Source organism: Artemia sp. Qi Xiang Cuo, chromosome 6 (genome assembly GCF_049724085.1).
Source record: "Artemia sp. Qi Xiang Cuo chromosome 6, ASM4972408v1, whole genome shotgun sequence".
Lineage (NCBI taxonomy): Eukaryota > Metazoa > Arthropoda > Branchiopoda > Anostraca > Artemiidae > Artemia > Artemia sp. Qi Xiang Cuo.
Genome location: NC_142799.1, coordinates 33413064 through 33438673, shown reverse-complemented (window position 1 = coordinate 33438673; position 25610 = coordinate 33413064). Strand labels below are relative to the sequence as shown.

Genomic DNA, 25610 nt, shown 5'->3' with positions numbered 1-25610 from the left:
AACCCCCTCCCCAACAAAATTCATGGATTCACGTCCCCCCCCTAAATTTAGGAAACTTAACCCACCCTAGGTCTACCCTCTCATTGAGGTAATCTAGCGATTTATTCAAGCGAAAGGCATATCAATAAATAATATATCTTACTGCCTTTTATTCAAATGTTATAGCTAAAATCACTAAAATTTCGAAGAGAAATGGTTAGACACTAAAGTCGAAAACAATTATCTTTTCATTTCTATTTTGTCACTATTAAAAGTGCTAACCCCCTCCCCAACAAAAATCCTGGATTCACGGTCCCCTCCCTTAAATTTAAGAAAATTAACCCACCCTTGGTCTACCCTCTCATTGAGTTAATCTTGCGATTTATTCAAGCGAAAGGCATATCAATAAAGAATATATCTTACTGCCTTTTATTCAAATGTTATAGCTAAAATCAATGTCCTAAATATATTGTTAGTAATTATTTTTGGAAATAATCCTGTTTCACCGGTTCTCCAGCAAATACAGGTTACGAATCCACAAGCTTAATAAACAGCAATCTCTTTTTGCTTAAAACCGTTTTAATTTGATAAAGAGGGAAACAAATCCTTTTTATCATTGAAACCTTTTGGTTAAGTCGCTAACGTAAAGGATTAACAAGCAGGAAGTCCAATTGTGGGATTTCAGCTAATTATCACCAGTTTAAATCATTGCGGAAAAATATTTTTAAGTCAAGTAATCAACGGCGGCTTAAATGGAAACGGTTTATTAATGGCTATTATGGGATAGACAGAAGTTGATTGTCACTTTTTTAGGCATACAGAAAGAATAAATTTGTTGAAAAAAGAGAAATATTTCTATTGGTAAGAATTATACTTGTAAAAACAGTGGAGGGGGGGGGGGGGTTGCGGGGGTTTAGGTAATAAAAAGAACATATTTTATGTTTCCTAGTGAGTATAAAGATTGCACGATGGTTAGGTTTGTGGGGGGGGGGGGGTGAGGGGGTTTAGGTAATAAAAAGAACATATTTTATGTTTCCTAGTGACTATAAAGATTGCATGGTGGTTAGGTTTGTGGGGGAGGGGGTACTTACCTAAATATACTAGAGGGTGACCAAGGAAAATAATTTTATTTTGAAAATAAAAATGTATTAAATCAGAACTTACATTGCTAATTGTGGCTGTCAAGGCTTCTAATTCATCAAATTTATCCATTGTAGTATCAACTATGTCAAAATACTTTCTGATAATTTAATCACATTGCATGCCCGTCGTATACGAAATCTCAAGGGTGAATTGTTATGTAACGGGGAAAATCATATGTAAGCAAGTCTCTGATTGGCTGAGAAAGGATATGTATCCGACTCGCTGATTGGCTGAGAAGGAAACACGGGATCTAACTGTTTCCAGGATTCCATTAGGTCTTGCGTACACATGACCAAAACAACAACAAGATCTTGAAGGAAGTGTCATTGACCCGGTTCCCCATTAGACTCAATAATCCATCAAAGTGAGAAAGTGTCTGTTTTTCCATTCTCACTGACAAAAACCATAAAACAGACATAAATTGATGTTGACATCCATTAAAGTGAGAAAGTTCCTGTTTTTTTATTCTCACCGACAAAAACCATAAAACAGACATGAATTGCTGTTGTCATCCATGAAAAACATAATATAAATTGACCAACACACATAACCCTCCAAGAAACATCCATCAATGTGAGAAAATTCACGTTTTTTCAAGTGAGAAAATTTCAGTTTTTTCTTTCTCACTGACAAACACCATAAACTACGTGGTTCGTACGGGAGTCAATAAGGCCTTTCTACTAGTTATATGTGCAAAAAATAAATTCATTGGCAGAGTCTCCTGGAATAGGAGGGGTGTGTATGTGTGTGCAATTTTCAGGAAAAGAATCTTGCCATAATCTGGTATGGTTCCTAGATCACAAACTTCTTCAAATTTTATCAAGCAATTTGCAGACAATATGCTTGAAAGGTAGTTTTTGGATACAGCAACAATTTCATTGTGCTAAAATCAAGCTTGGTAACATTGTGTTTTAAAGTCACATCTTGGAGCAATATAGTTTTGCTCACTGTAACTCTTTGTTCAAGACTTTTTGATTTATCTGTGATTTAGTAATATTAGTTATTAAATCTATGATTTCAAAAACCTTGAAATTGAATTTGTAATGTTCCCTTTTATTTTTGTGTGTTTAGATCTATTAGAAGAAGGTTTGAGTTGCATGAAGCAGAACAAAGAAGAAAAATGCCAGAAAAGGAAACTGTCAAATGCACACTAATTTAATGTTTGTCTTATGAATAGTTTCCTTTTTAGCAAGGGTGCCCGCAGAAAATTTTCCGGGGGGGGGGGCAGATACCAGAATAGCATAGATTGGAGGAGAAATAAATTTTGTGGTAAAAAATACAAATAAGTATATTGTTGATCAGTTAAGAATCATTTTCGAGTTTTAACCAGTTAGCTACTGTGTCAAACTCGTTGACAAGCTATTGTCACAATAGAACCATTGAAAAAAGACAACTGTCGATAAGGCCCTGTTCGGCATGTTCATTGCATTAAATACTGTCGATTAAGCAGCTATGGATCTACTGCACACACCGGTTTTTTCGTTAGTTTCTTTGTTATTTTAGAGATAAATTTGGGCTATAAATTTGCACATTAGGGGGGGGGGGGTAAGGTATAGCGGGACAGAATATATGGGAAATATATAATTTGGGCTATATATTTGCACATAAGAGGGAGGGGGGGTAAAGTATTTGGACAGTTTGAAGTCAGAAAACAGTTCTTTCTAGGTATATGGCCACTAAAAAATTACAGAAGAATAGCGAGGTATCTGGAAATTTTTTTAACTAAATAAAAGAAAAAAAACTGTCTAAAGTGAATATAATGTAAATATAAAATTCCATGTTTCAAGTGGTTTTTTTTTTTTTTTTCAATGACCATTTTACCAAGTATTAAGTACTATTATTAGGTTAATGTAGTGTTTCATTTATGTTATTCTACTGTGTTCATGGCCGTATGTTTGGCTTTAAAATACACTTATCTATCTATCTAATATGCAGAATAATTGTAACAAACACACTCTGCATGCAGACCGGCTATACTGTACCCCCCCCCCCGAATATGCAAATCTATAGCCCGAATTTATTTCTAAAGTAACAAAGAAACAAACAAAAAAGCGGTGTGTTTTAGAATTTTACACAGCGTAAAATTGAGTGGCGCATAATACACAAGTACCAAAATTCCTTCCCCCAACGGAAATTAAGAAATAAAACACAAATAAAATACTCAAATGTGGAAAGCCATTTTTTCCCATGGGGGGGGGTATTTTCCGCGGGTGGTGGTGGTGGTGGTATTTTCCAAGGGGGTAAACGCCGGCCACCAGACTGATCATGATATCTTTAGACTGATCGTATTTCAAACATTGAGCAGTACAAAAATTTAATTCTATACTGGTAGGCCTATAGAAAAACCTAGAGTTTTACTATAAAAAAAAGAATGATTACTATTTTACTAATATTTTTACTAATTACTATTAATTCTACTATTCAATTTAAGCCATTTATTTGTAATTTATTTAGAATTATTTGTTGATTTATTAAAAGATCAATATTTTCAATTCACAAATTCTGGTATCTTGACTAAATTCCCGTTCAGGTTTAAGCTAAAAGTTAAGTTTCATTATTATGAAAGAAAAGCTAGCAAATTTCCTAATAGGATAAGACCTTATAGGATACAACCAATGGAATAGACACAGGATGATCCTATAGACTTAAGCAAAATTAGAATCTTACCCCTTAACTGGAATTATATTCTAGAAACTAAGGGAAAGGATGAAAAAAAATTAAACTTACGTTTTTAGCTTGGCAAAATATGAGCAAAAATCAAGACCAAACTGACTCCTGGTAGGGCACAACGTTGTATATATATATATATATATATATATATATATATATATATATATATATATATATATATATATATATATATATATATATATATATATATATATATATATATATATATATATATATATATATATATATATATATATATATATATATATATATATATATATATATATATATATATATAAGTAGAGATGGGGGTACCAGCGCAATTCCTCACCCCTGCTGCCACCTATAACTTTTTTTACATAATTCATGGATGGTTATGTGTGTCGGTCGATTTATTTGATGTTTTTCATGGATGTTTAATGGTTTTTGTCAGTGAGAATTTGAAAAACAGGAACTTTGTCACATTTATGGATGTCAACAGCAATTCATGTCTGTTATATGGTTTTCTCAGTGAGAATGAAAAAACAAGATTTTTCTCACTTGGAAAAACAGGAATTTTCTCACATGGAAAACCATAAACCACGTGGTCCTGTCACGAGTAGCACCTGTGAACTTGATTTACATAATCGCTAGGGGAAATTATTGATTCACGAAGGGGAGAATTAAGAAACATTAAGGCTTCTTTAATCTTAGGTCTGAGGGATAAACGTTCTTTAGGTCAGAGAGAAAAATTAACATTCTATTTTTAAATAGGGCTTCATTGATCTTTAGTGTCAGGAATTATAATTGACATCACTTGTTATCTTGGAATTATGCGGGAGTCTAAAGAGATAGAAATTCTGTTTTTAAATACGGCTTCACGGAGCTTTAAGTCGGAGAGATAAATTGATATTCTAACGAAACCCTAATAGTTTAGCTAGGAAAATTTATGAGATGAAGAGATTAACGTTGGAAAGGGTTTCCTAGAAATTTGAAATGCGTTAGCGCAGAGATGCCAAACAAAAGGAACACGCTGAAATTACGTTTAGGGATTATTTGGGACGAAACCGTTTTATCCATTTTATAGGATTATTTCGGCGAAACAGTTAGAGACATTTGAAACAAGATTTTAGGAAAGGTTTTAGAAGAGAATTTGACGGTGAAACTCTGTGGTCGTTATAATACACAAGTTCCATTTGAACAGTGTTGTGAGGTCCTCTACCCCAACCCCAAAGGGTTCCGATCCCCCCCACCACAACCCCGAAGGAAGCCCCCGGTACTCAAAGGTCCCCCAAGCTCCCATAGAGCCCCAGCCACCCAAACGCCCTCCTCAGACCCTCAAAGGCCCTCCTCTGGTCCTCAAAGGGCCCCCCGGACCCCCAAAGGGCACCCTGGACCCCAAAGGCCCTCCCCCCGGTCCTCAAAGGTCCCCCGGGCTCCCAAAGAGCCACCGGCGCCCCCAAAGGCCCACCCAGACCCCTAAAGGCCATCCCCGGGCACCCCAAAGGCCCACCGAGCTCCCAAAGGACCAACGCGGTCCCAAAGGCCCTAAACCGGTCCCCAAATGTCCCCCAGGCCCCCAACTGGCCCCCCGGACCCCCAAAGGCCCTCCCCCGGCCCCCAAAGGGCCAATCGGATCCCAAAGGACCAATCGGTCCTCAAGTGTCCCCCAGACTCTCAAAGGCCCCCCATGGGCTCCCAAGGCTCACCTCCCGTCTCCCCAGGTCCCCCGGGCCCCCGCCGTGCCGCTCGGCTCCGCTGGGGGCCCGGACCGTGCTGCCGGAGGTGCCGCCGGGCGGCGCCGCGGGGATGACATGCACCGCGGGGATGCGCCGCAGGGAGGCACCGCAGGAAAGTGCCGCAGGATGCGCCGCAGGGATGCGCCGCAAAAAAAGTAAACTAAAAAGTAAAAATTTCGAAATGTTATCCGCCAAACGCCCTCCTCAGACCCCCAAAGGCCCTCCCCAGGTCCTCAAAGGTCCCACTGGCACCCACAGGGGCAACCGGCCCCCCAAGGGTCCCCCAAACACCCTCCCTGGGCCCCCCAAAGAGGCCCCGCTCCATTTTTTTTAATAATTTTGTATGGCTTTATTATATCTTTTCTGAACAAGTTCCATTCATAAAGTCATTCCTAAACCCATTTTCCAACCTCAAAGAGTCCCCTTCCCCAATTCGTAAATACTTTCTTGAATTTTTTAACATGGTATTTTTTTAACTTTTTTACGTATCTTAAAATGACATGAAATATGCTTACGGCTCTACCAATCATACTCTGTGCTTGTTCATGGACACGACGTGGCTTTCCCATTGGTACTCTATGGCAGGTTATCGACACTACCTAGTTTATTGCATGCATTAAATCAGCATTTTTTACGCAGTGGAAGGATAAACACACAATTCATATCTGTAAAAAAGTGAGGATGAATTATTCGACTAACGTATGTGCACATGATAAAATCATTGTCTTATTGAATGCTGACAATGAGAAATACCTGAACTATGAAACGAGTGCAATCGGTAACACTATTGGAAATGTACGCATGCGTTGTCATGACAGCGAGAAGTTAGATTTCTTTGGAGTACCCAAGAATTTCAATCGTGTAAACGATGGATATTCAAGAGTAACATTACCAGAGAAATTAGTGCTCAAAGAGAATTCAAACTTAAAAATAATTGTCGATGATCGGGGACAACTCCTTGCTAGGGTTTCTGGTAACACATTACCTGTTGATAAATCCTATCATCATCTTTCTGGTATTAGCATTTTAAAGAGAACAAGAAGGAGAAGACAAGCATACTCCTGCAATAATGTCATTAATCATATCTTGTCAATATGCCAAAACTGGCATATATGTAAAAATAATGTGACAGTAGACAGTGAAATCACAGGCAGAATAAAAAGGACATTAGCAGACAATATCATCAATGAATATAAAGATGAATTGACGGAAAGTGAAGCGCAAGTGTACTAATAATGTGTAATAATGAATGTAACGTATTTTTATATTAATATTCTACATGTCATTATTTCATTAAAAATATTTTATGCGTTATTTTGTTAAGTGTTCATTATTTTAGGGTATGCTAGGACGTCAAACGTTCAGAATATCTATTAAAAAGGTCAGAGATGAAAGAAAAAGAATTTTTAGAGATAAAGATACTACTAGCAGGCTCAATGTTTCATAGAAGATAGAAAAGTTCAAGATCTCTTCTGAATTTTACCAAAGAACACATTTCACTTCTAATTTCACCAGAGAAAATAAAATGCTTCCACTTCAGTTTTAAGTTCACTGAGACATAAAAAATTTAAAGTTCACTTCTAAATTTTTCTGTAGAAGATAGGAAAAGTTATGCTATGATTATGATTATTTTCCATGGAGATAAAAAGTTTCACTGTAATTCTAAATTTTCTTAAATTCAATTCCGACCTTTCTCAAAGAGTCAAATTTAAAGTTCTGTTCCAAATATTTTCCCGGAAGACGAAAAGTTCAACTTTGATTCTGAAATTATCTCAATGAAAATGAAATAAGCTATTGATCATTTCTATTTTCCCAAAATAATAAAAAAATTTTCCACTTCACTTCAGATTTTTTTCAAACAGATGAAAAAATTTAAATACTGTTCCAAATTTTTCATAGAAGATAGAAAAGTTCAAGTTCTCTTCTGAATTTTATCAATTAAAATGAAATAAGTTACTTATCAATTCTAATTTCACCATATAAAATAAAAAGCTTCCACGTCAGTTTTCATTTCACAAAGATATAAACAATTTTAAGGTCACTTTTAAATTTTTCAGTATAAGATAGGAAAAGTTATCCTATGATTGTGATTATTTTTTATGAAGATAAAAAGTTTCACTTTAATTCTAAATTTTCTTAAATTCAATTCCAACCTTTCTCAAAGAGTCAAATTTAAAGTTCTGTTCTAAATATTTCCCCGGGAGAAGAAAACTTCAACTTCAATTCTGAATTTTCTCAATGAAAATGAAATGAGATATTGATCATTTCTATTTTCACAAAATAAATATAAAAATTTTCCACTTCAGTTCAGATTTTTCTCAAGCAGATGAAAAAATTAAAAATACTGTTCCAAATTTTTCATAGAAGATATAAAAGTTCAAGTTCTCTTCTTAATTTTACTAAAGAACACAATTCAATTCTAATATCACCAGAGAAATAAAAAGCTTCCACATCAGTTTTAAGTTAACAAAGACATATAAAATTTTAAGTTCAATTAATAATTTTTCTGAAGAAGATAGGAAAAGTTATCCTATAATTGTGATTATTTTACATGAAGATGAAAAGTTTCACTTTAATTTTAATTTTCTTAAATCCTGAAATGACATGAAATATGCTTACGGCTATGCCAATTGTACTCTGTGCTTGTTCATGGACACGACGCGGCTTTCCCACTGGTACTCTATGGCAGGTTATCGACACTACCTAGTTTACTTCATGCATTAAATCAGTATTTTTTATGCAGTGGAAGGATAAACACACAATTCATATCTGTAAAAAAGTGAGGATGAATTATTCGACGAACGTATGTGCACATGAAAAAATCATTGTCGTATTGAATACTGACAAGGAAAAATACCTGAGCTATGAAACGAGTGCAAGCGGTAACACTATTGGAAATGTATGCTTGCGTTGTCATGACAGCGAGACGTTAGATTTCTTTGAACTATCGAAATCATTCAAAATTGCTCAAGGTGGGTATGCAAGAGTGAGAGCACTAGAGATGATAGTTCTAAATAAGAGTTCCAACTTAAAAACAGTTATTGATGATTGAGGACAACTCCTTGCTTACAGTTATGGTAGCATGATACCTATTGATAGGTCCTATTCTCATCGTTCTGGTATTACTATTCAAATGAATGCAAAGAAGAAAAGAAAGGCCTACTGCTGCACTAGTGTAAGAAATCATATCATGTCTACCTGCCAGAACTGCCATCTATGTAAAAATAATGTGAGAATAGACAGTGAAATCAAAGGTAGAATACAAATTACAATAGCATACAACATCATCAGTGAATATTAAGATTAATTGATGAAAAATGAATCTCCCGTGCATTAGTAATTTGTAATACTGTATTTAACTTACTTATATATTAAAATTCAAAATCTTATTATTACAGGAAAAATATGTTAGTATTTAGTTTGTTAAGTGTTCATTATTTTAGGGTATGCTAGAAAGTCAAAAACTCAGAATATCTATTAAAAAGGTCAGAGATGAAAGAAAAAGAATTTTTAGAGATAAAGATACTACTAGCAGACTCAATGTTTCATAGAAGATAGAAAAGTTCAAGATCTCTTCTGAATTTTACCAAAAAACACGATTCAATTCTAATTCCACCAGAGAAAACAAAAATTTTCCAATTTAGTTCATTATTTCACAAAGACATAAAGAAATTTAAAGTTCAATTCTAAATTTGTCAGCAGAAGATAGGAAAAGTTATGCTTTGATTGAGATTATTTTCCATGGAGATAAAAAGTTTCACTATAATTCTAAATTTTCTTAAATTCAATTCCGACCTTTCTCAAAGAGTCAAATTTAAAGTTCTGTTCCAAAAGTTAACCCTAAAAGGTTAAAGAATTTTTCTGAAATTATCTTAAGCCTGAGACGTTTTTATTCTTTAGAAAAGTACTTAGCCACGAAAATTAGACTTTCAAATTCAACATGTCAGGGAACACACTTTCAAGTTCAACATGTTGGAGAACCCTAAATAGTCATCCATAAAAAGGTAAGTTAACCCTAAAAGGTTAAAGAATTTTTCTGAAATTACACTTTCAGATCCAGTATGTCAGGAAACACACTTTCAGGTTCAGCATGTAGGAGAACCCTAAATGCTCATCCCTAAAAAGGGAAGTTAACCCTAATGGTTAAAGAATTTCTCTATTTATGTAGAGTTTCAACTAGCTACGGCTAAGTTTGTTAAAGACAAACTATTTTCTTGCGAAAACACATAAAATCGGAAAAAATGTTCAATCTTCCTTTAGTACCTACGCAATTAGACTTAAATGAATATATTTATGCAGAGTTTCAACTAGCTATGGCTAAGTTTGCTAAAGACAAGCTATTTTCTTGCGAAAACACACAAACTCAGAAAAAATGTTCAATGTTCCTCTAGTACCTACGCAATTGGGCTTAAATGAAGATATTTATCAAGAGTTTCAACTAGCTATGGCTAATTTTGCTAAAGACAAGCTATTTTCTTGCGAAAAAACACAAAATCAGAAAAAAAAAATGTTCAATGTTCCTTTAGTACCTACGCAATTAGGCTTAAATGAAGTTATTTATGCATATTTTCAACTAGCTATGGCTAAGTTTGATAAAGACAAGCTATTTTCTTGCGAAAACACACAAAATCAGAAAAAATGTTCAATGTTAATTTAGTACCTACGCAATTATACTAATAATTAAGTTATATATTCAGAGTATCAACTATCTATGGCTAAGTATGCTAAATAAAATCTATTTTATTGTGAAAACACAAAAAAACAGAAAAAATGTTCAATGTTCCTTTAGTAACTAAACAATTAGACTAAAAATGAAGATATTTATGCAGAGTTTCAAATAACTATGGCAAAGTTTACTAAAGACAAGCTATTTTCTTGCGAAAACACACAAAATCAGAAAAAATGTACAATGTTCCTTTAGTACCTACGCAATTAGGCTTAAATGAAGATATTTATGCAGAGTTTCAACTAGCTATGGCTAAGTCTGCTAAAGACAAGCTATTTTCTTGTGAAAACACACAAAATGAGAAAAAATGATCAATGTTCCTTTAGTACCTACGCAATTAGACTAAAAATGAAGATATTTATGCAGAGTTTCAAGTAGCTATGGCTAAGTTTGCTAAAGACTAGCTATTTTCTTGTGAAAACACACAAAATCAGAAAAAATGATCAATGTTCCTTTAGTACCTACGCAATTAGACTAAAAATGAAGATATCTATGCAGAGTTTCAACTAGCTATGGCTAAGTTTGCTAAAGACAAGCTATTTCCTTGTGAAAACACACAAAATCAGAAAAAATGATCAATGTTCCTTTAGTACCTACGCAATTAGACTAAAAATGAAGATATTTATGCAGAGTTTCAACTAGCTATGGCTAAGTTTGCTAAAGACAAGCTATTTTCTTGTGAAAACACACAAAATCAGGAAAAATGATCAATGTTCCTTTAGTACCTACGCAATTAGACTAAAAAATGAAGATATTTATGCAGAGTTTCAACTATCTATGGCTAAGTTTACTAAAGACAAGCTATTTTCTTGCGAAAACACAAAATCAGAAAAAATGTTCAATGTTCCTCTAGTACCTACACAATTAGACTAAAAATGAAGATATTTATGCAGAGTTTCAACTAGCTATGGCTAAGTTTACTAAAGACAAGCTATTTTCTTGCGAAAACACACAAAATCATAAAAAATGTTCAATGTTCATTTAGTACCTACACAATTTTGCTTAAATGAAGATATTTATGTAGAGTTTCAACTAGCTATGGTTTAGTTTGCTAAAGACAAGCTATTTTCTTGCAAAAACAAACAACATAAGAAAAAAAAATTTTCAAGGTTAATCTATTACATAATAAATTAGGAATAAATGAATATATATACGCAGAGTTTCAACTATCTATGGCTAAGTTTGCTAAAGACAATCTATTTTCTTGTGAAAACACACAAAATCAGAAAAAATATTGTTAAGTTAGATAAGTTAGATTAGGTTAGGTTAGCCTACGTACGCGCGCATAGAGGTTAGGTTAGGTTGGATTAAGTTAGGTTAGGTTAAGTTAGGTTAGGTTAGATTAAGTTAGGTTAAGTTAGGTTGAATAGGTTAAATTAAGTTAGGTTAGGCTAAGTTAGGTTAGGCTAGGTTAGCCTACGTACGCGCGCGTACGTAGGCTAACCTAGCCTAACCTAACTTAGCCTAACCTAACTTAATCTAACCTATCCTAAGCTAACTTAACCTAACCTAACTTAATCTAACCTAACCTAACTTAACCTAACCTAACTTAATCCAACCTAACCTAACCTATATGCGCGCGTACGTAGGCTAACCTAACCTAATCTAACTTAATCTAACCTAACAATATTTTTTCTGATTTTGTGTGTTTTCGCAAGAAAATAGCTTGTCTTTAGCAAACTTAGCCATAGCTAGTTGAAACTCTGCATAAATATATACATTTAATAATCAGTTAGTAGTAAATAGATTAAAATTAAAAATTTTTTTTTCTGATTGTGTGTTTTTTAACGAGAAAATAGATTGTCTTTATAAGACTTAAACAAAGATAGTTGAAACTCTACATAAATAACTTCATTTCAACATAATTGTGTAGGTACTATAGGAACATTGATCATTTTTTCTGAGTTTGTGTGTTTTCGCAAGAAAATAGCTTGTCTTTAGTAAACTTATCCATAGCTAGTTGAAACTCTGCATAAATATCTTCATTTTTAGTCTAATTGTGTAGGTACTAAAGGAACATTGAACATTTTTTCTGATTTTGTGTGTTTTCGCAAGAAAATAGCTTGTCTTCAGCAAACTTAGCCATAGCTAGTTGAAACTCTGCATAGATATCTTCATTTTTTAGTCTAATTGCGTAGGTACTAAAGGAACATTGATCATTCTTCCTGATTTTGTGTGTTTTCACAAGAAAATAGCTTGTCTTTAGCAAACTTAGCCATAGCTAGTTGAAACTCTGCATATATATCTTCATTTTTAGTCTAATTGCGTAGGTACTAAAGGAACATTGATAATTTTTTCTGATTTTGTGTGTTTTCACAAGAAAATAGCTTGTCGTTAGCAAACTTAGCCATAGCTAGTTGAAACTCTGCATAGATATCTTCATTTTTTGTCTAATTGCGTAGGTACTAAAGGAAAAATGATCATTTTTTCTGATTTTGTGTGTTTTCACAAGAAAACAGCTTGTCTTTAGCAAACTTAGCCATAGCTAGTTGAAACTCTGCATAAATATCTTCATTTTTAGTCTAATTGCGTAGGTACTAAAGGAACATTGAACATTTTTTCTTATTTTGTGTGTTTTCGCAAGAAAATATCTTGTCTTTAGCAAACTTAGCCATAGCTATTTGAAACTCTGCATAAATATCTTAATTTAAGTCTAATTGCGTAGGTACTAAAGGAATATTGATCATTTCTTCTTATTTTGTGTGTTTTCGCAAGAAAATAGCTTGTCTTTAGTAAACTTAGCCATAGTTAGTTGAAACTCTGCATAAATATCTTCATTTTTAGTCTAATTGTTTAGGTACTAAAGGAACATTGAACATTTTTTCTGATTTTGTGTGTTTTCACAAGAAAATAGCTTGTCTTTAGCAAAGTTAGCCATAGATGGTTGAAACTCTGCATATATATCTTCATTTTAGTCTAATTACGTAGGTACTAAATGAACATTGAACATTTTTTCTGATTTTGTGTGTTTTCGCAAGAAAATAGCTTGTCTTTATCAAACTTAGCCATAGCTAGTTGAAACTCTGCATAAATATATTCATTTCAGCCTAATTGTGTAGGTACTAAAGGAACATTGAACATTTTTTTTTCTGATTTTGTGTGTTTTCGCAAGAAAATAGCTTGTCTTTAGCAAACTTGGCCATAGCTAGTTGAAACTCTGCATAAATATCTTCATTTAAGCCTAATTTCGTAGTTACTAAAGGAACTTTGAACATTTTTTCTGAGTTTGTGTGTTTTCGCAAGAAAATAGCTTGTCTTTAGCAAACTTAGCCATAGATAGTTGAAACTCTGCATAAATATCTTCATTTAAGCCAAATTGCGTAGGTAGTAAAGGAACATTGAACATTTTTTCTAAGTTTGTGTGTTTTCGCAAGAAAATAGTTTGTCTTTAACAAACTTAGCCATAGCTAGTTGAAACTCTACATAAATAGAGAAATTCTTTAACCATTTAGGGTTAACTTCCCTTTTTAGGGATGAGCATTTAGGGTTCTCCTACATGCTGAACCAGAAATTGTGTTTCCTGACATACTGGATCTGAATTTTTCATTTCAGAAAAATTCTTTAACCTTTTAAAATTAACTGGTATTTTCATGTATAACCATTGAGGGTTCTTCGAAAGGCCGAACGAGAAAGTGTGTTCCCTGGCATGTTTAATATGAATGTCCTATTTTCGTGTGGATGGAATATTCTAAAGAATAAAACGTCTCAGGCTTAAGATAATGTCAGAAAAATTCTTTAACCTTTTATGGTTAACTTTTGGAACAGAACTTCAAATTTGACTCTTTGAGAAAGGTCGGAATTGAATTTAAGAAAATTTAGAATTAAAGTGAAACTTTTTATCTCCATGGAAAATAATCTCAATCATAGCATAACTTTTCCTATCTTCTACTGAAAAATTTAGAATTGAACTTTAAATTTCTTTATGTCTTTGTGAAATAATGAACTAAATTGGAAAATTTTTGTTTTCTCTGGTGGAATTAGAATTGAATCGTGTTTTTTGGTAAAATTCAGAAGAGATCTTGAACTTTTCTATCTTCTATGAAACATTGAGCCTGCTAGTAGTATCTTTATCTCTAAAAATTCTTTTTCTTTCATCTCTGACCTTTTTAATAGATATTCTGAGCGTTTGACGTTCTAGCATACCCTAAAATAATGAACACTTAACAAAATAATGCATAAAATATTTTTAATGAAATAATAAGATGTAGAATATTAATATATAAATACGTTAAATACATTATTACACATTATTAGTGCACTTGCGCTTCACTTTCCGTCAATTCATCTTAATATTCATTGATGATATTGTCTGCTAATGTCCTTTTTATTCTGCCTGTGATTTCACTGTCTATTCTCACATTATTTTTACATAGATGGCAGTTCTGGCAGGTAGACATGATATGATTTCTTACACTAGTGCAGCAGTAGGCCTTTCTTTTCTTCTTTGCTTTCATTTGAATAGTAAGACCAGAACGATGGGAATAGGATCTATCAATAGGTATCATGCTACCAGAACTGTAAGCACGGAGTTGTCCTCTATCATCAATAATTATTTTTCAGCTGGCATCCTCCTTTAACACTATCATCTCTAGTACACTCACTCTCGCATATCCACCTTGAGCAGTTTTGAATGATTTCGATAGTCCAAAGAAATCTAACTTCTCGCTGTCATGACAACGCATGCATACATTTCCAATAGTGTTACCGTTTGCACTCGTTTCATAGCTCAGGTATTTCTCCTTGTCAGTATTCAATACGACAATGATTATTTCATGTGCACATTCGGTCGTCGAATAATTCATCCTCACTTTTTTACAGATATGAAATGTGTGTTTATCCTTCCACTGCGTAAAAAATACTGATTTAATGCATGCAATAAACTAGGTAGTGTCGATAACCTGCCATTGAGTACCATTGGGAAAGCCGCGTCGTGTCCATGAACAAGCACAGAGTACAATTGGCATAGCCATAAGCATATTTTATATCATTTCAGGATTTAAGAAAATTAGATTTACAGTGAAACTTTTCATCTTCATGGAAAATAATCACAATTATAGGATAACTTTTCCTCTCTTCTTCGGAAAAATTTAGAATTGAACTTAAAATTTTTTATGTCTTGGTGAACTTAAAACTGATGTGGAAGCTTTTTATTTCTCTGGTGAAATTAGAATTGAATTGTGTTCTTTAGTAAAATTCAGAAGAAAACTTAAACTTTTCTATCTTCTATGAAAAATTTGGAACAGTATTTTAAATTTTTTCATCTGTTTGAGAAAAATCTGAACTGAAGTGGAAAATTTTTATATTTATTTTGGGAAAATAGAAATGATCAATATCTCATTTCATTTTCATTGATAAAATTCCGAATTGAACTTGAACTTTTCTTCTCCCGGGGAAATATTTAGAACAGAACTTTAAATTTGACTCTTTGAGAAAGGGTAGAATTGAATTTAAGAAAATTTAGAATTAAAGTGAAACTTTTTATCTTCATGGAAAATAAACACAATCATAGGATAACTTTTCCTATCTTCTACGGAAAAATTTAGAAGTGAACTTAAAATTTTTTATGTCTTTGTGAACTTAAAACTGACGTGGAAGCTTTTTATTTTCTCTGGTGAAATTAGAATTGATCAGTAACTTATTTAATTTTAATTGATAAAATTCAGAAGAGAACTTGAACTTTTTAATCTTCTATGAAAAATTTGGAACAGTATTTCAAATTTTTTCATCTGTTTGAGAAAAATCTGAACTGAATTTGAAAATTTTTATATTATTTTTAGAAAAAAGAAATGATCTATAACTTATTTCATTTTCGTTGAGAAAATTTCAGAATCGAAGTTCAACTTTTCGTCTTCCGGGAAAATATTTGGAGTAGAACTTTAAATTTGACTCTTTGAGAAAGGTCGGAATTGAATTTAAGAAAATTTAGAATTATAGTGAAACTTTTTATCTCCATGGAAAATAATCATAATCATAGCATAACTTTTCCTATCTTCTACAGAAAAATTTAGAAGTGAACTTTAAATTTTTTATGTCTCAGTGAACTTAAAACTGAAGTGGAAGCATTTTATTTTCTCTGGTGAAATTAGAAGTGAAATGTGTTCTTTGGTAAAATTCAGAAGAGATCTTGAACTTTTCTATCTTCTATGAAACATTGAGCCTGCTAGTAGTATCTTTATCTCTAAAAATTCTTTTTCTTTCATCTCTGACCTTTTCAATAGATATTCTGAACGTTTGACGTTCTAGCATACCCTAAAATAATGAACACTTAACAAAATAATACATAAAATATTTTTAATGAAATAATGAGATGTAGAATATTAATATAAAAATACGTTAAATACATTATTACACATTATTAGTACACTTGCGCTTCACTTTCCGTCAATTCATCTTTATATTCATTGATGATATTGTCTGCTAATGTCCTTTCTATTCTGCCTGTGATTTCATTGTCTACTGTCACATTCTTTTTACATAGATGGCAGTTTTGGCATATTGACAAGATATGATTAATGACATTATTGCAGGAGTATGCTTGTCTTCTCCTTCTTGTTCTCTTTAAAATGCTAATTCCGGAAAGATGATGATATGATTTATCAACAGGTAATGTGTTACCAGAAACCCTAGCAAGGAGTTGTCCACGATCATCGACAATTATTTTTAAGTTTGCATTCTCTTTGAACACTAATTTCTCTGGTAATGTTACTCTTGAATATCCACAGTTTAAACGATTGAAATTCTTGGGTACTCCAAAGAAATCTAACTTCTCGCTGTCATGACAACGCATGCATACATTTCCAATAGTGTTACCGCTTGCACTCGTTTCATAGTTCAGGTATTTCTCCTTGTCAGCATTAAATACGACAATGATTTTATCATGTGCACATACGTTCGTCGAATAATTCATCCTCACTTTTTTACAGATATGAATTGTGTGTTTATCCTTCCACTGCGTAAAAAATACTGATTTAATGCATGCAATAAACTAGGTAGTGTCGATAACCTGCCCTAGAGTACCAGTGGGAAAGCCACGTCGTGTCCATAAACAAGCACAGAGTATGATTGGTAGAACCGTAAGCATATTTCATGTCATTTTAAGATACGTAAAAAAGTTAAAAAAAATACCATGTTAAGAAATTCAAGAAAGTATTTATGAATTGGGGGATGGACTCTTTGAGGTTGGAAAATGGGCTTAGGAATGACATTATGAATGGAACTTGTTCAGAAAAGATAAGATACACCCATAAAAAAGTAATAAAAAAATGGCGCGGCGGCTCGGGGGGGCGCCCAGGGAGGGGGGGGGGGTGACCCGGGGAGGGCCGGGGGTCCCTGGGGGTGCCCGAGGGCCCTTGGCGGCCCCGGGGATGGCCGTGGGGGGTCGGAGGCTGGCGTGTGGGGGATAACAGTTCGACATTTTTAATTTTTAGTTTACTTTTTTTGCGGCGCATCCCTGCGGCGCATCCTGCGGCGCTTTCCTGCGGCGCATCCCCCGCGGCGCTTTCCTGACCCGCGGCGCATCCCTGCGGCACATCCTGCGGCGCTTTCCTGGCTCGCGGCGCATCCCGGCGGCGCTTCTCTGGCCCGGGGGACCTTTGGGGGCCAGAGGCGGGCCTTGGGGACCCCGTTGGTCCTTTGGGAGCTCGATGGGCCTTGGGAGGGCCCGGGGACGGCCTGTGGGGGTCGGGGGGGACTGGGGGGGGTGCCGGTGGGCCTGGGGGCGCTGGGGGAAACGGGGCGGACCGGGGGGCGGGCCGGGGGGGGTCGGGGGGCCCGGGCGGGGGCCGGGGGGCCGGTTTCGGGCCACTGGAGGGCCTTTGCGGGTCTGTGGAGGGCGTGGGGGTGGCTGGAGCTCGTTGGGAGCTTGGGGGGCCTTTGAGTACCGGGGGCTTCCTTCGGGGTTGTGGTGGGGGATCGGAACCCTTTGGGGTTGGGGTAGAGGACCTCACAACACTGTTCAAATGGAACTTGTGTATTATAACGACCACAGAGTTTCACCCTCAAATTCTCTTCTAAAACCTTTCCTAAAATCTTCTTTCAAATGTCTCTAACTGTTTCGCCGAAATAATCCCATAAAATGGATAAAACGGTTTCGCCCCAAATAATCCCTAAACGTAATTTCAGCGTGTTCCTTTTGTTTGGCATCTCTGCGCTAACGCATTTCAAATTTCTAGGAAACCCTTTCCTACGTTAATCTCTTCATCTCATAAATTTTCCTAGCTAAACTATTAGGGTTTCGTTAGAATATCAATTTATCTCCCCGACTTAAAGCTCAGTGAAACCGTATTTAAAAATAGAATTTCTATCTCTTTAGACTCCCGCATAATTCCAAGATAACAAGTGATGTCAATTATAATTCCTGACACTAAAGATCAATGAAGCCCTATTTAAAAATAGAATATTAATTTTTCTCTCTGACCTAAAGAACGTTTATCCCTCAGACCTAAGATTAAAGAAGCCTTAATGTTTCTTAATTCTCCCCTTCGTGAATCAATAATTTCCCCTAGCGATTATGTAAATCAAGTTCACAGGTGCTACTCGTGACAGGACCACGTGGTTTATGGTTTTCCATGTGAGAAAATTCCTGTTTTTCCAAGTGAGAAAATTCCTGTTTTTTCATTCTCACTGAGAAAACCATATAACAGACATGAATTGCTGTTGACATCCATAAATGTGACAAAGTTCCTGTTTTTCAAATTCTCACTGACAAAAACCATTAAACATCCATGAAAAACATCAAATAACTCGACCGACACACATAACCATCCATGAATTATGTAAAAAAAGTTATAGGTGGCAGCAGGGGTGAGGAATTGCGCTGGTACCCCCATCTCTACTTATATATATATATATATATATATATATATATATATATATATATATATATATATATATATATATATATATATATATATATATATATATATATATATATATATATATATATATATATATATATATATATATAATAAGAAATTATTACAAAAATAAGAAATTATTTTTCTTTGATTAGTTTGTTACACTTCTATTTTCTTCCTACTCTGGTCTAAATTCCAGGGGGGGGGGTCATGCCCCCTACCTCTCCTTGCGGGTGCCCATGCTTTTTGGCAATAATATTTTGCATTGCAGTTAAATGTACTTTATGTGGTAAACATACAGTTTGTGTTAGCAAAACAGAGTAATATTTTGTAAATGGATAGAGGCTTAGATTATGTTGGACAGGTTCTGTTCCTGAAAAAAAAAGTGGCGAAAGGACTCTTATATTTTTTCTTACATTAAGTTTAGTCCAGTTGATGAGAGGGGGGGGGGGACACCCTCACCATTTTGTCTACAAGTATGATTTGATATTATTGTGTGTCTTCCCCCATTTTTTGGTTTCAAATTTGCCTTATGCTGCTTCGCATTGATGCCAACTGGTATAAAGACCTGCACTGACAGGCCTGCTTTGATGCCTATTAGTTTAACTTTTTTTTCTAGTTATTTGAATGAAATTTAATTTCTTCAATTTTTCTGAATTATTTTCTAGCTAGTTCCTATATTAAGATTTCAAACAGGCATGCTAGTCATATATAATGTCATTCATTTCATTTCTTTATTAAAAATATACATTGAGCCAAAAAAAATGGCTGATTTTCCTATGCTATTAATACGTTTCATTTGTATTTCAGTTGCTAAAACTAATCTATGATCTTATATTTCAGTAACTGTACAACAAACAAGACAGGCAGGAACTCACCATGTTATGCATGTGACTGCAACTAAATGGGTTTATCACCTTTGGAAAGATCTTGCCTACTTTTATTTAATGTTGGGTGCAATACCTGCAAGTCTCTTGATACTCTATCATCATGTATATGTTGGGCCTGCCACCCTTAAAGAAACCCCTCAGGATTACACGCCAAAAGAGTATGAATATTATCAGGTAAGAGGTCAAGTTTAAGTACCCAGTGTCCCATTATAAGTACACCAGTCATGACAGGGCAGAGAACCTCAAAACAACGATTTTACGCTTGAATATATCCACTGATTTTGGCTAATCCACTGGTAATTTATTTCCAAATATATTTGTTTGGCAAACTGTATTTGAATTTATGAAATCTGGCAAAAAGGATGGGACCAGACGAGTGTTGAAACCGGTAAAATTGGTCATGGTAAAACTGTGTATTTTGCCATAATTTTACGGATCCCTGTAAAATTAGTATTTTACCTGTTTTACGTAATTTGCGTATTTTACCGGTTTCCGCCCAGCCGTTTTCAGGGGATTCCGCCCAGCCGTCTTCAGTGTTCGAAAAAAGAAGGAAAACTGACCTTTTGATTTAGCTCTAACTGAGCAGAAGAAATAATACAATTAAATAGCCGAGAAAATGACTGTAATGTCAGCCAGCGGACAAAAAAGAAATAAAAATGATAGAGGCAGATATTTCGTCAGGGACTTCCGCCCAGCCGTCTTCAGCCAAATCAACCAAACCAGAATAAATGAAAGACTATTCACCAACTAGATTCGGCAATAATTCTCTGCTTAGTGATTGGCTTAGCTTGTCTACTGACCTAATTTTCATTAAAACTGAACTTAAAGTGAAGAAAAGTGTTATTTGAATCTTTTAATTTTAAGTTATTGGAAATTGGATTTATAGGAAATACTCCTGTGTCTCTATTTAAAGCAAGGGCTCTATTTATTGATTTTTTTTTCAATTGCCTTCGTAAAAGAATCTGGGAAGCCATTTGCTTCAAATATTAAAGTTGCCTAAAAAAGAACTAAATGATCTGGATTGTCAATAATGTGGAGGGCCAAAGCGGAATCAATATCCTCATTTTTATTTTAAATTTCACATCTAAAGAAATCTCGTATTCATGCCGTCTTTTCCCCGGGAGCCGGCGTTTACCCTACCCCCACTCCCCTGAAAGTACGCCTCACAGAATATTACCCCTCCCCCGTGAAAAATTCCCCCCTATTTTCCCCTTGGATGATTCCGGATTTTCATTAGGAGGGAATTTGAATTTTCTATTCTCTTGTTTAAGTCAGGGGCAATCATATTGCATTACCTATAGTAAAGACCCATAAGGGTTCAATGTATTAATATTTGTTCATTTATTTTTTCACAGAGACACTTCATGTGGAAGGGTTGGTCACATTAACTTTGGAGGGGGCTCAGTCCATTGGAAATCGAAAGTTCCAGTGCCCTTTTCTAAGATTTGGCCTGCTTTTCATCCAGTTGCTACCGAATAAGTTGTTACTGACTATAGTGTCAGAAGTTACCCAAAGTCATCTAAGTGTTACAAATCTTTTATACTTATAGTCGGTACTTTGATAAATAAATGAAAAATAACATGTTGATGATGTGAGGAATGTGGCTGAATACGGCTATTTAAATATGCAAGGCTGTTAGGGCAACACTTATTAAGTTTAAATGACACTGACAAAGTTCATTTCTCCATGTATACGATGTATATATGGGGGCGCTGTATATATAGGGAATACGGTCGTCGTATATATGGTTAAATGAGATTATCCAAATGAACAACTATAAACTCAACATTTCGTTTGCAATTAGAAGACACGGAAGGCTTTCCCACCTTCATTGGACATTTGTTTTACTTTTGGGCAACATTAAAGAAGGAAATTTACATCAAGACTGAATGAACTTTGTCAGTGAACTCTCTCTGAAAATAATCTAGTGAATAGTCTGGATGGTCGTTATTTTGTGAATGACCTGTACATTTATTTATCTTTTGTTTATAAAAATGCTAGTTTCAATAATATTATTTCAGTAATACTACTGATGACGGTCGCTATATGTGTGATCAAAATATCAGGACGTTTGTACCTCTTGTTTTTTTCACTGTCTAAATAAATGGATTTTTCTCCATTTGAAAATTAATTTGTTTGTACAAGATGGACGTCCACAATCAGGTACTGTCCAGTTGCTGAGGTATTACCCTATGCACAAGATTACCAAAGGAAACTAGACAGTTAATTAAATTGATGAAACTCTAGATAAAGGGACATTACCCTTTTTAAGCCCAGGAGAATCAGAATCATTAAAAAATGTCATTATAAGCTGCAAATGATGCTTAAAAAGAAATGCTCAACTGGTCTTGTTGCTACAGGGCAACTCTAAAAAGCCCCAATTTTACCCTGTATTTCCTAAGGAGTACCTTATTTTACCAATTTTACTTTCTGAGTTTTTATTTTACGGTAATTTTACAACACTAGACCAGAGTTACAATTTATTTTGTAATTACAGGCCACTAATAGGCGTTTGGTACTACAATTTATTTTGTAAGTGTAGGCCACTAATAGGCCTTTGGTATAATAAGTGTTTTATCAGTGGTATTTTTTTTACTTTTTGGATTTACAGAGATTCACTTGAGAATAAATTTTGTAAAATGTATTTTAATTTTAAGTTGTACCACCCTAAAAAAAAATTCAGAGCAAGAAGAGCTTTCTCTTAAAATGAAACATTTTCTACCCTCAAAGTAATTTTATTTTTTAGTATCTCCACACCCCTATTAAACTGGTGTTGATCAGAGTGTTCACCCTCCTGTTTTTCCAAAAAAAAGATAAACTTAAAAGATTCCTGACTTGTGGATCTAAATGGCGTGAAAAAAAATTTCTTCTTAAAGAAATTTTCCTCTGCACAAATGGTTGCTCTAGTGCAGCCGACTACCCTAAGTTCTACTCATGACTTCTGGAATAAAACAGAATTTGCTGATTTTGCACTAAAATATTCGTTTCCTGATACCTAGAGCAAACCTAACATAGGTGTGAGAGGGTTATATCTATTTTCTTTGTTTGCTTTGTATCACGACGTAGTCAATCTTTTGAAATCTGAATTGTATCATATTAAAAAGATCTTATGTCAATTTTTGGAGTTATTTTTTATAATAATTTTGTCAACGGAAGGTAGTCCTTCTAAGGTCAAAAGATACCATGTTTAGATATGTTGTCAAAAGGGTATATCTCCAATATCACAGGAACAGCTAAGGACTTTAAGTGGAAACTTTTCGAGAATATTGAGGGAGTTGTTGAAGTACATCAAAAGACACCATTCTCAATAAGCCATATCTGCAAAATATGAGGAACAGCAAAGGGTATTTGCGAAAGATTGTCCTTTTTGGCCAACCGTCTAGGGCTAAATGAAAAGCAGGTTGTCCGCGGTAGGGGTGGGAGGATGTTATAAAGAAAGTTTTAGGGGAAATGTAAAGAGGGAGGCTTTGAATAGATTAGGATGGAGGAGGAGTGTGCGTAGCTGTGTTGGCCTCAGACGGCTTGGTGCTGTGGTGAGGTATTAGTAGTAGTAGTAGTAGTAAGGGCATTTAAACCTCTATGGAATGTTAAGGAGGATGGTCAATTAAGTAAAAACGCACTATGTGCATCCAGGTTGTCAAAATGATGTGCCTTCAATATCTCATTGATAGCTAAGGGTATTAAGAGGAAACTTCTTACGAACGGCTTAGGGTATTAAATTGAAACTTTCAGGGAATCTTGAGGGAGATGTTGAACCAAATCAAAAGACAATATTAAGTGGAATTTTTCAGGTAGGGTCGAAATCAATCCAAAGACAGGTTCTGCATCCAGGTTGTTAGAAGGGCGTCTTTTTCATACTGCAATAAGCATTCGCTCTTGTCCAAGTCAAAATTAAAAGAGCTTAAAGATACTGGTATAACAGGATTTGAGTGATGTCGCTGACAGATATCTATTCTCATGTTGCATTTCATGAATACGTTATCTTTTTAACATTCTCCCAGGAGGATTCTTTTAAAGAATAAATGCAACCAAAAACAAACAGAAATCAAAATAAATAATTGCATCAAACATGAAGATTTGGATACTGAAGTAGATGAACAAATAAATGCTAAAAGGTTTGCTGAGATTTGCCAGAATCAATATCAGTACCTTACTATAAGTTACAGCTTGGGGCAATCTAACGATTTTTCCTTGTGAAGCTCCAAATTTGATCATCGATAATTTGTTTTCAGTATTGTTTTTGTGAAAAACAATTGGTAACGTATATTAGAAAATTCAGTTTATTGGCGATACGTCTTTCGTGTCATCTTGATCATTATGATGACTAAATAGAAAATTTTTTTTTTCAACTGAAAGTAAGGAGCAATATTAAAACCTGAAACGAACAGAAATTAATCCGTATATGAATGGGACTATCCCCTCCTTAATCCCTCGCTTCTTACGCTAAAGTTTTTTCATGCTTTAGAAAAGCTTATTTCTAATTCAACAGCCCTATTCTTTCAGCAGTCGTTCCTAAAGAATTGGAAAAAAGTCAAACTTTAGCGTAAATAGCGAGGGATTGAGGTACTCCTCTTTATAGTCAGGGACCCAGCCAACGAAATTCTAACATCACAGGCTTCAACGAGCTGCAGAACGTTTGAGGAATTTATCAGGGGCAGAATTGGTTTCTGAAAACGAATACAGGCGGGTGCAACATAAATTTTGTGCGCCAAAGGAGATATCATCTAACTTGCATAATCGATGACGTCATCAGCTATATTTTCTGTTTTTCAACCTACATGAGAGGTTTGAACTTAGAATGTGAATCAGAATAAGGTACCGAGAGAGAAAAGAAAAAAATGATGAGCAAAATCGTATATAGCTTCCTAACTTCGCATCATTACGACATATCTAAGTGGTGGCACCAGAACCCAACTTTCCTGTACTTGCATTAAAATTGTGTTACAGGGGGAGGAACAGAGCAATTGGGGCTGCAGAGGAAGGTGATAACACCTTTGCAACTCCATTCTGTTTGTGGCGTCTAAACAGAAGCCACTTGGAATAGATTAAAGTGCACAGATACTGAATCCTAGCCTCGACAGTGTACCGTGTATAATATATACTTAAAATATGAAAAATTTATTTCGTTCTAAATATACTTCCGATGTAAATTAAACTCCCCTAATTTTGTTTAAATTCCGTTTCTAACTTTCGTCTAAATGTATAAACAGAGAAAGAAAAACCGTATTTATTTTATCAGCCAAATATCCCTTTAAGAAGCACCAAGTGAAAAATGATTAATTTCGAAGACCAAAAACTTCAAGAATACTCTGTTGTACTCTGTAGAGATTTGCATTCTTTGTTTTACAAACAAAAGAGTCTCGAATATTTCCAAACGCTATTGACAGATTTGAAAAGCAGAAAAACTACGGGCTTTTACAAGTACAATGTTAATGAGATGGATTTAAATTTCGCAAAAGTATTTTGAAAAACATAGTGGTACATTGTCTGAAACTTAGTTTGAAGTTTTTCTTAGGAATCTGGGCATATAGTGACTAAATTACTGCGAAAGAACTATTGGGTAGTTTGTCAGCATAATGGTCTGATTTTGTCAGCATAAGAGTAAAGTGGGGAATCCTCCAACAGGAGT

General features: G+C 34.7%; 1 protein-coding gene across 1 annotated transcript in view; it reads left to right on the top strand.

The window, feature by feature from the left end:
* Window positions 1-25610, top strand: part of ND-SGDH (NADH dehydrogenase (ubiquinone) SGDH subunit) — a 72584-nt gene that overhangs the window by 33914 nt on the left and 13060 nt on the right. Inside the window, exon 2 of the mRNA XM_089090663.1 lies at window positions 19935-20155. Within this exon, the coding sequence (XP_088946789.1) occupies window positions 19935-20155 (221 nt within the window). The remainder of the gene's footprint in view (window positions 1-19934; window positions 20156-25610) is intronic.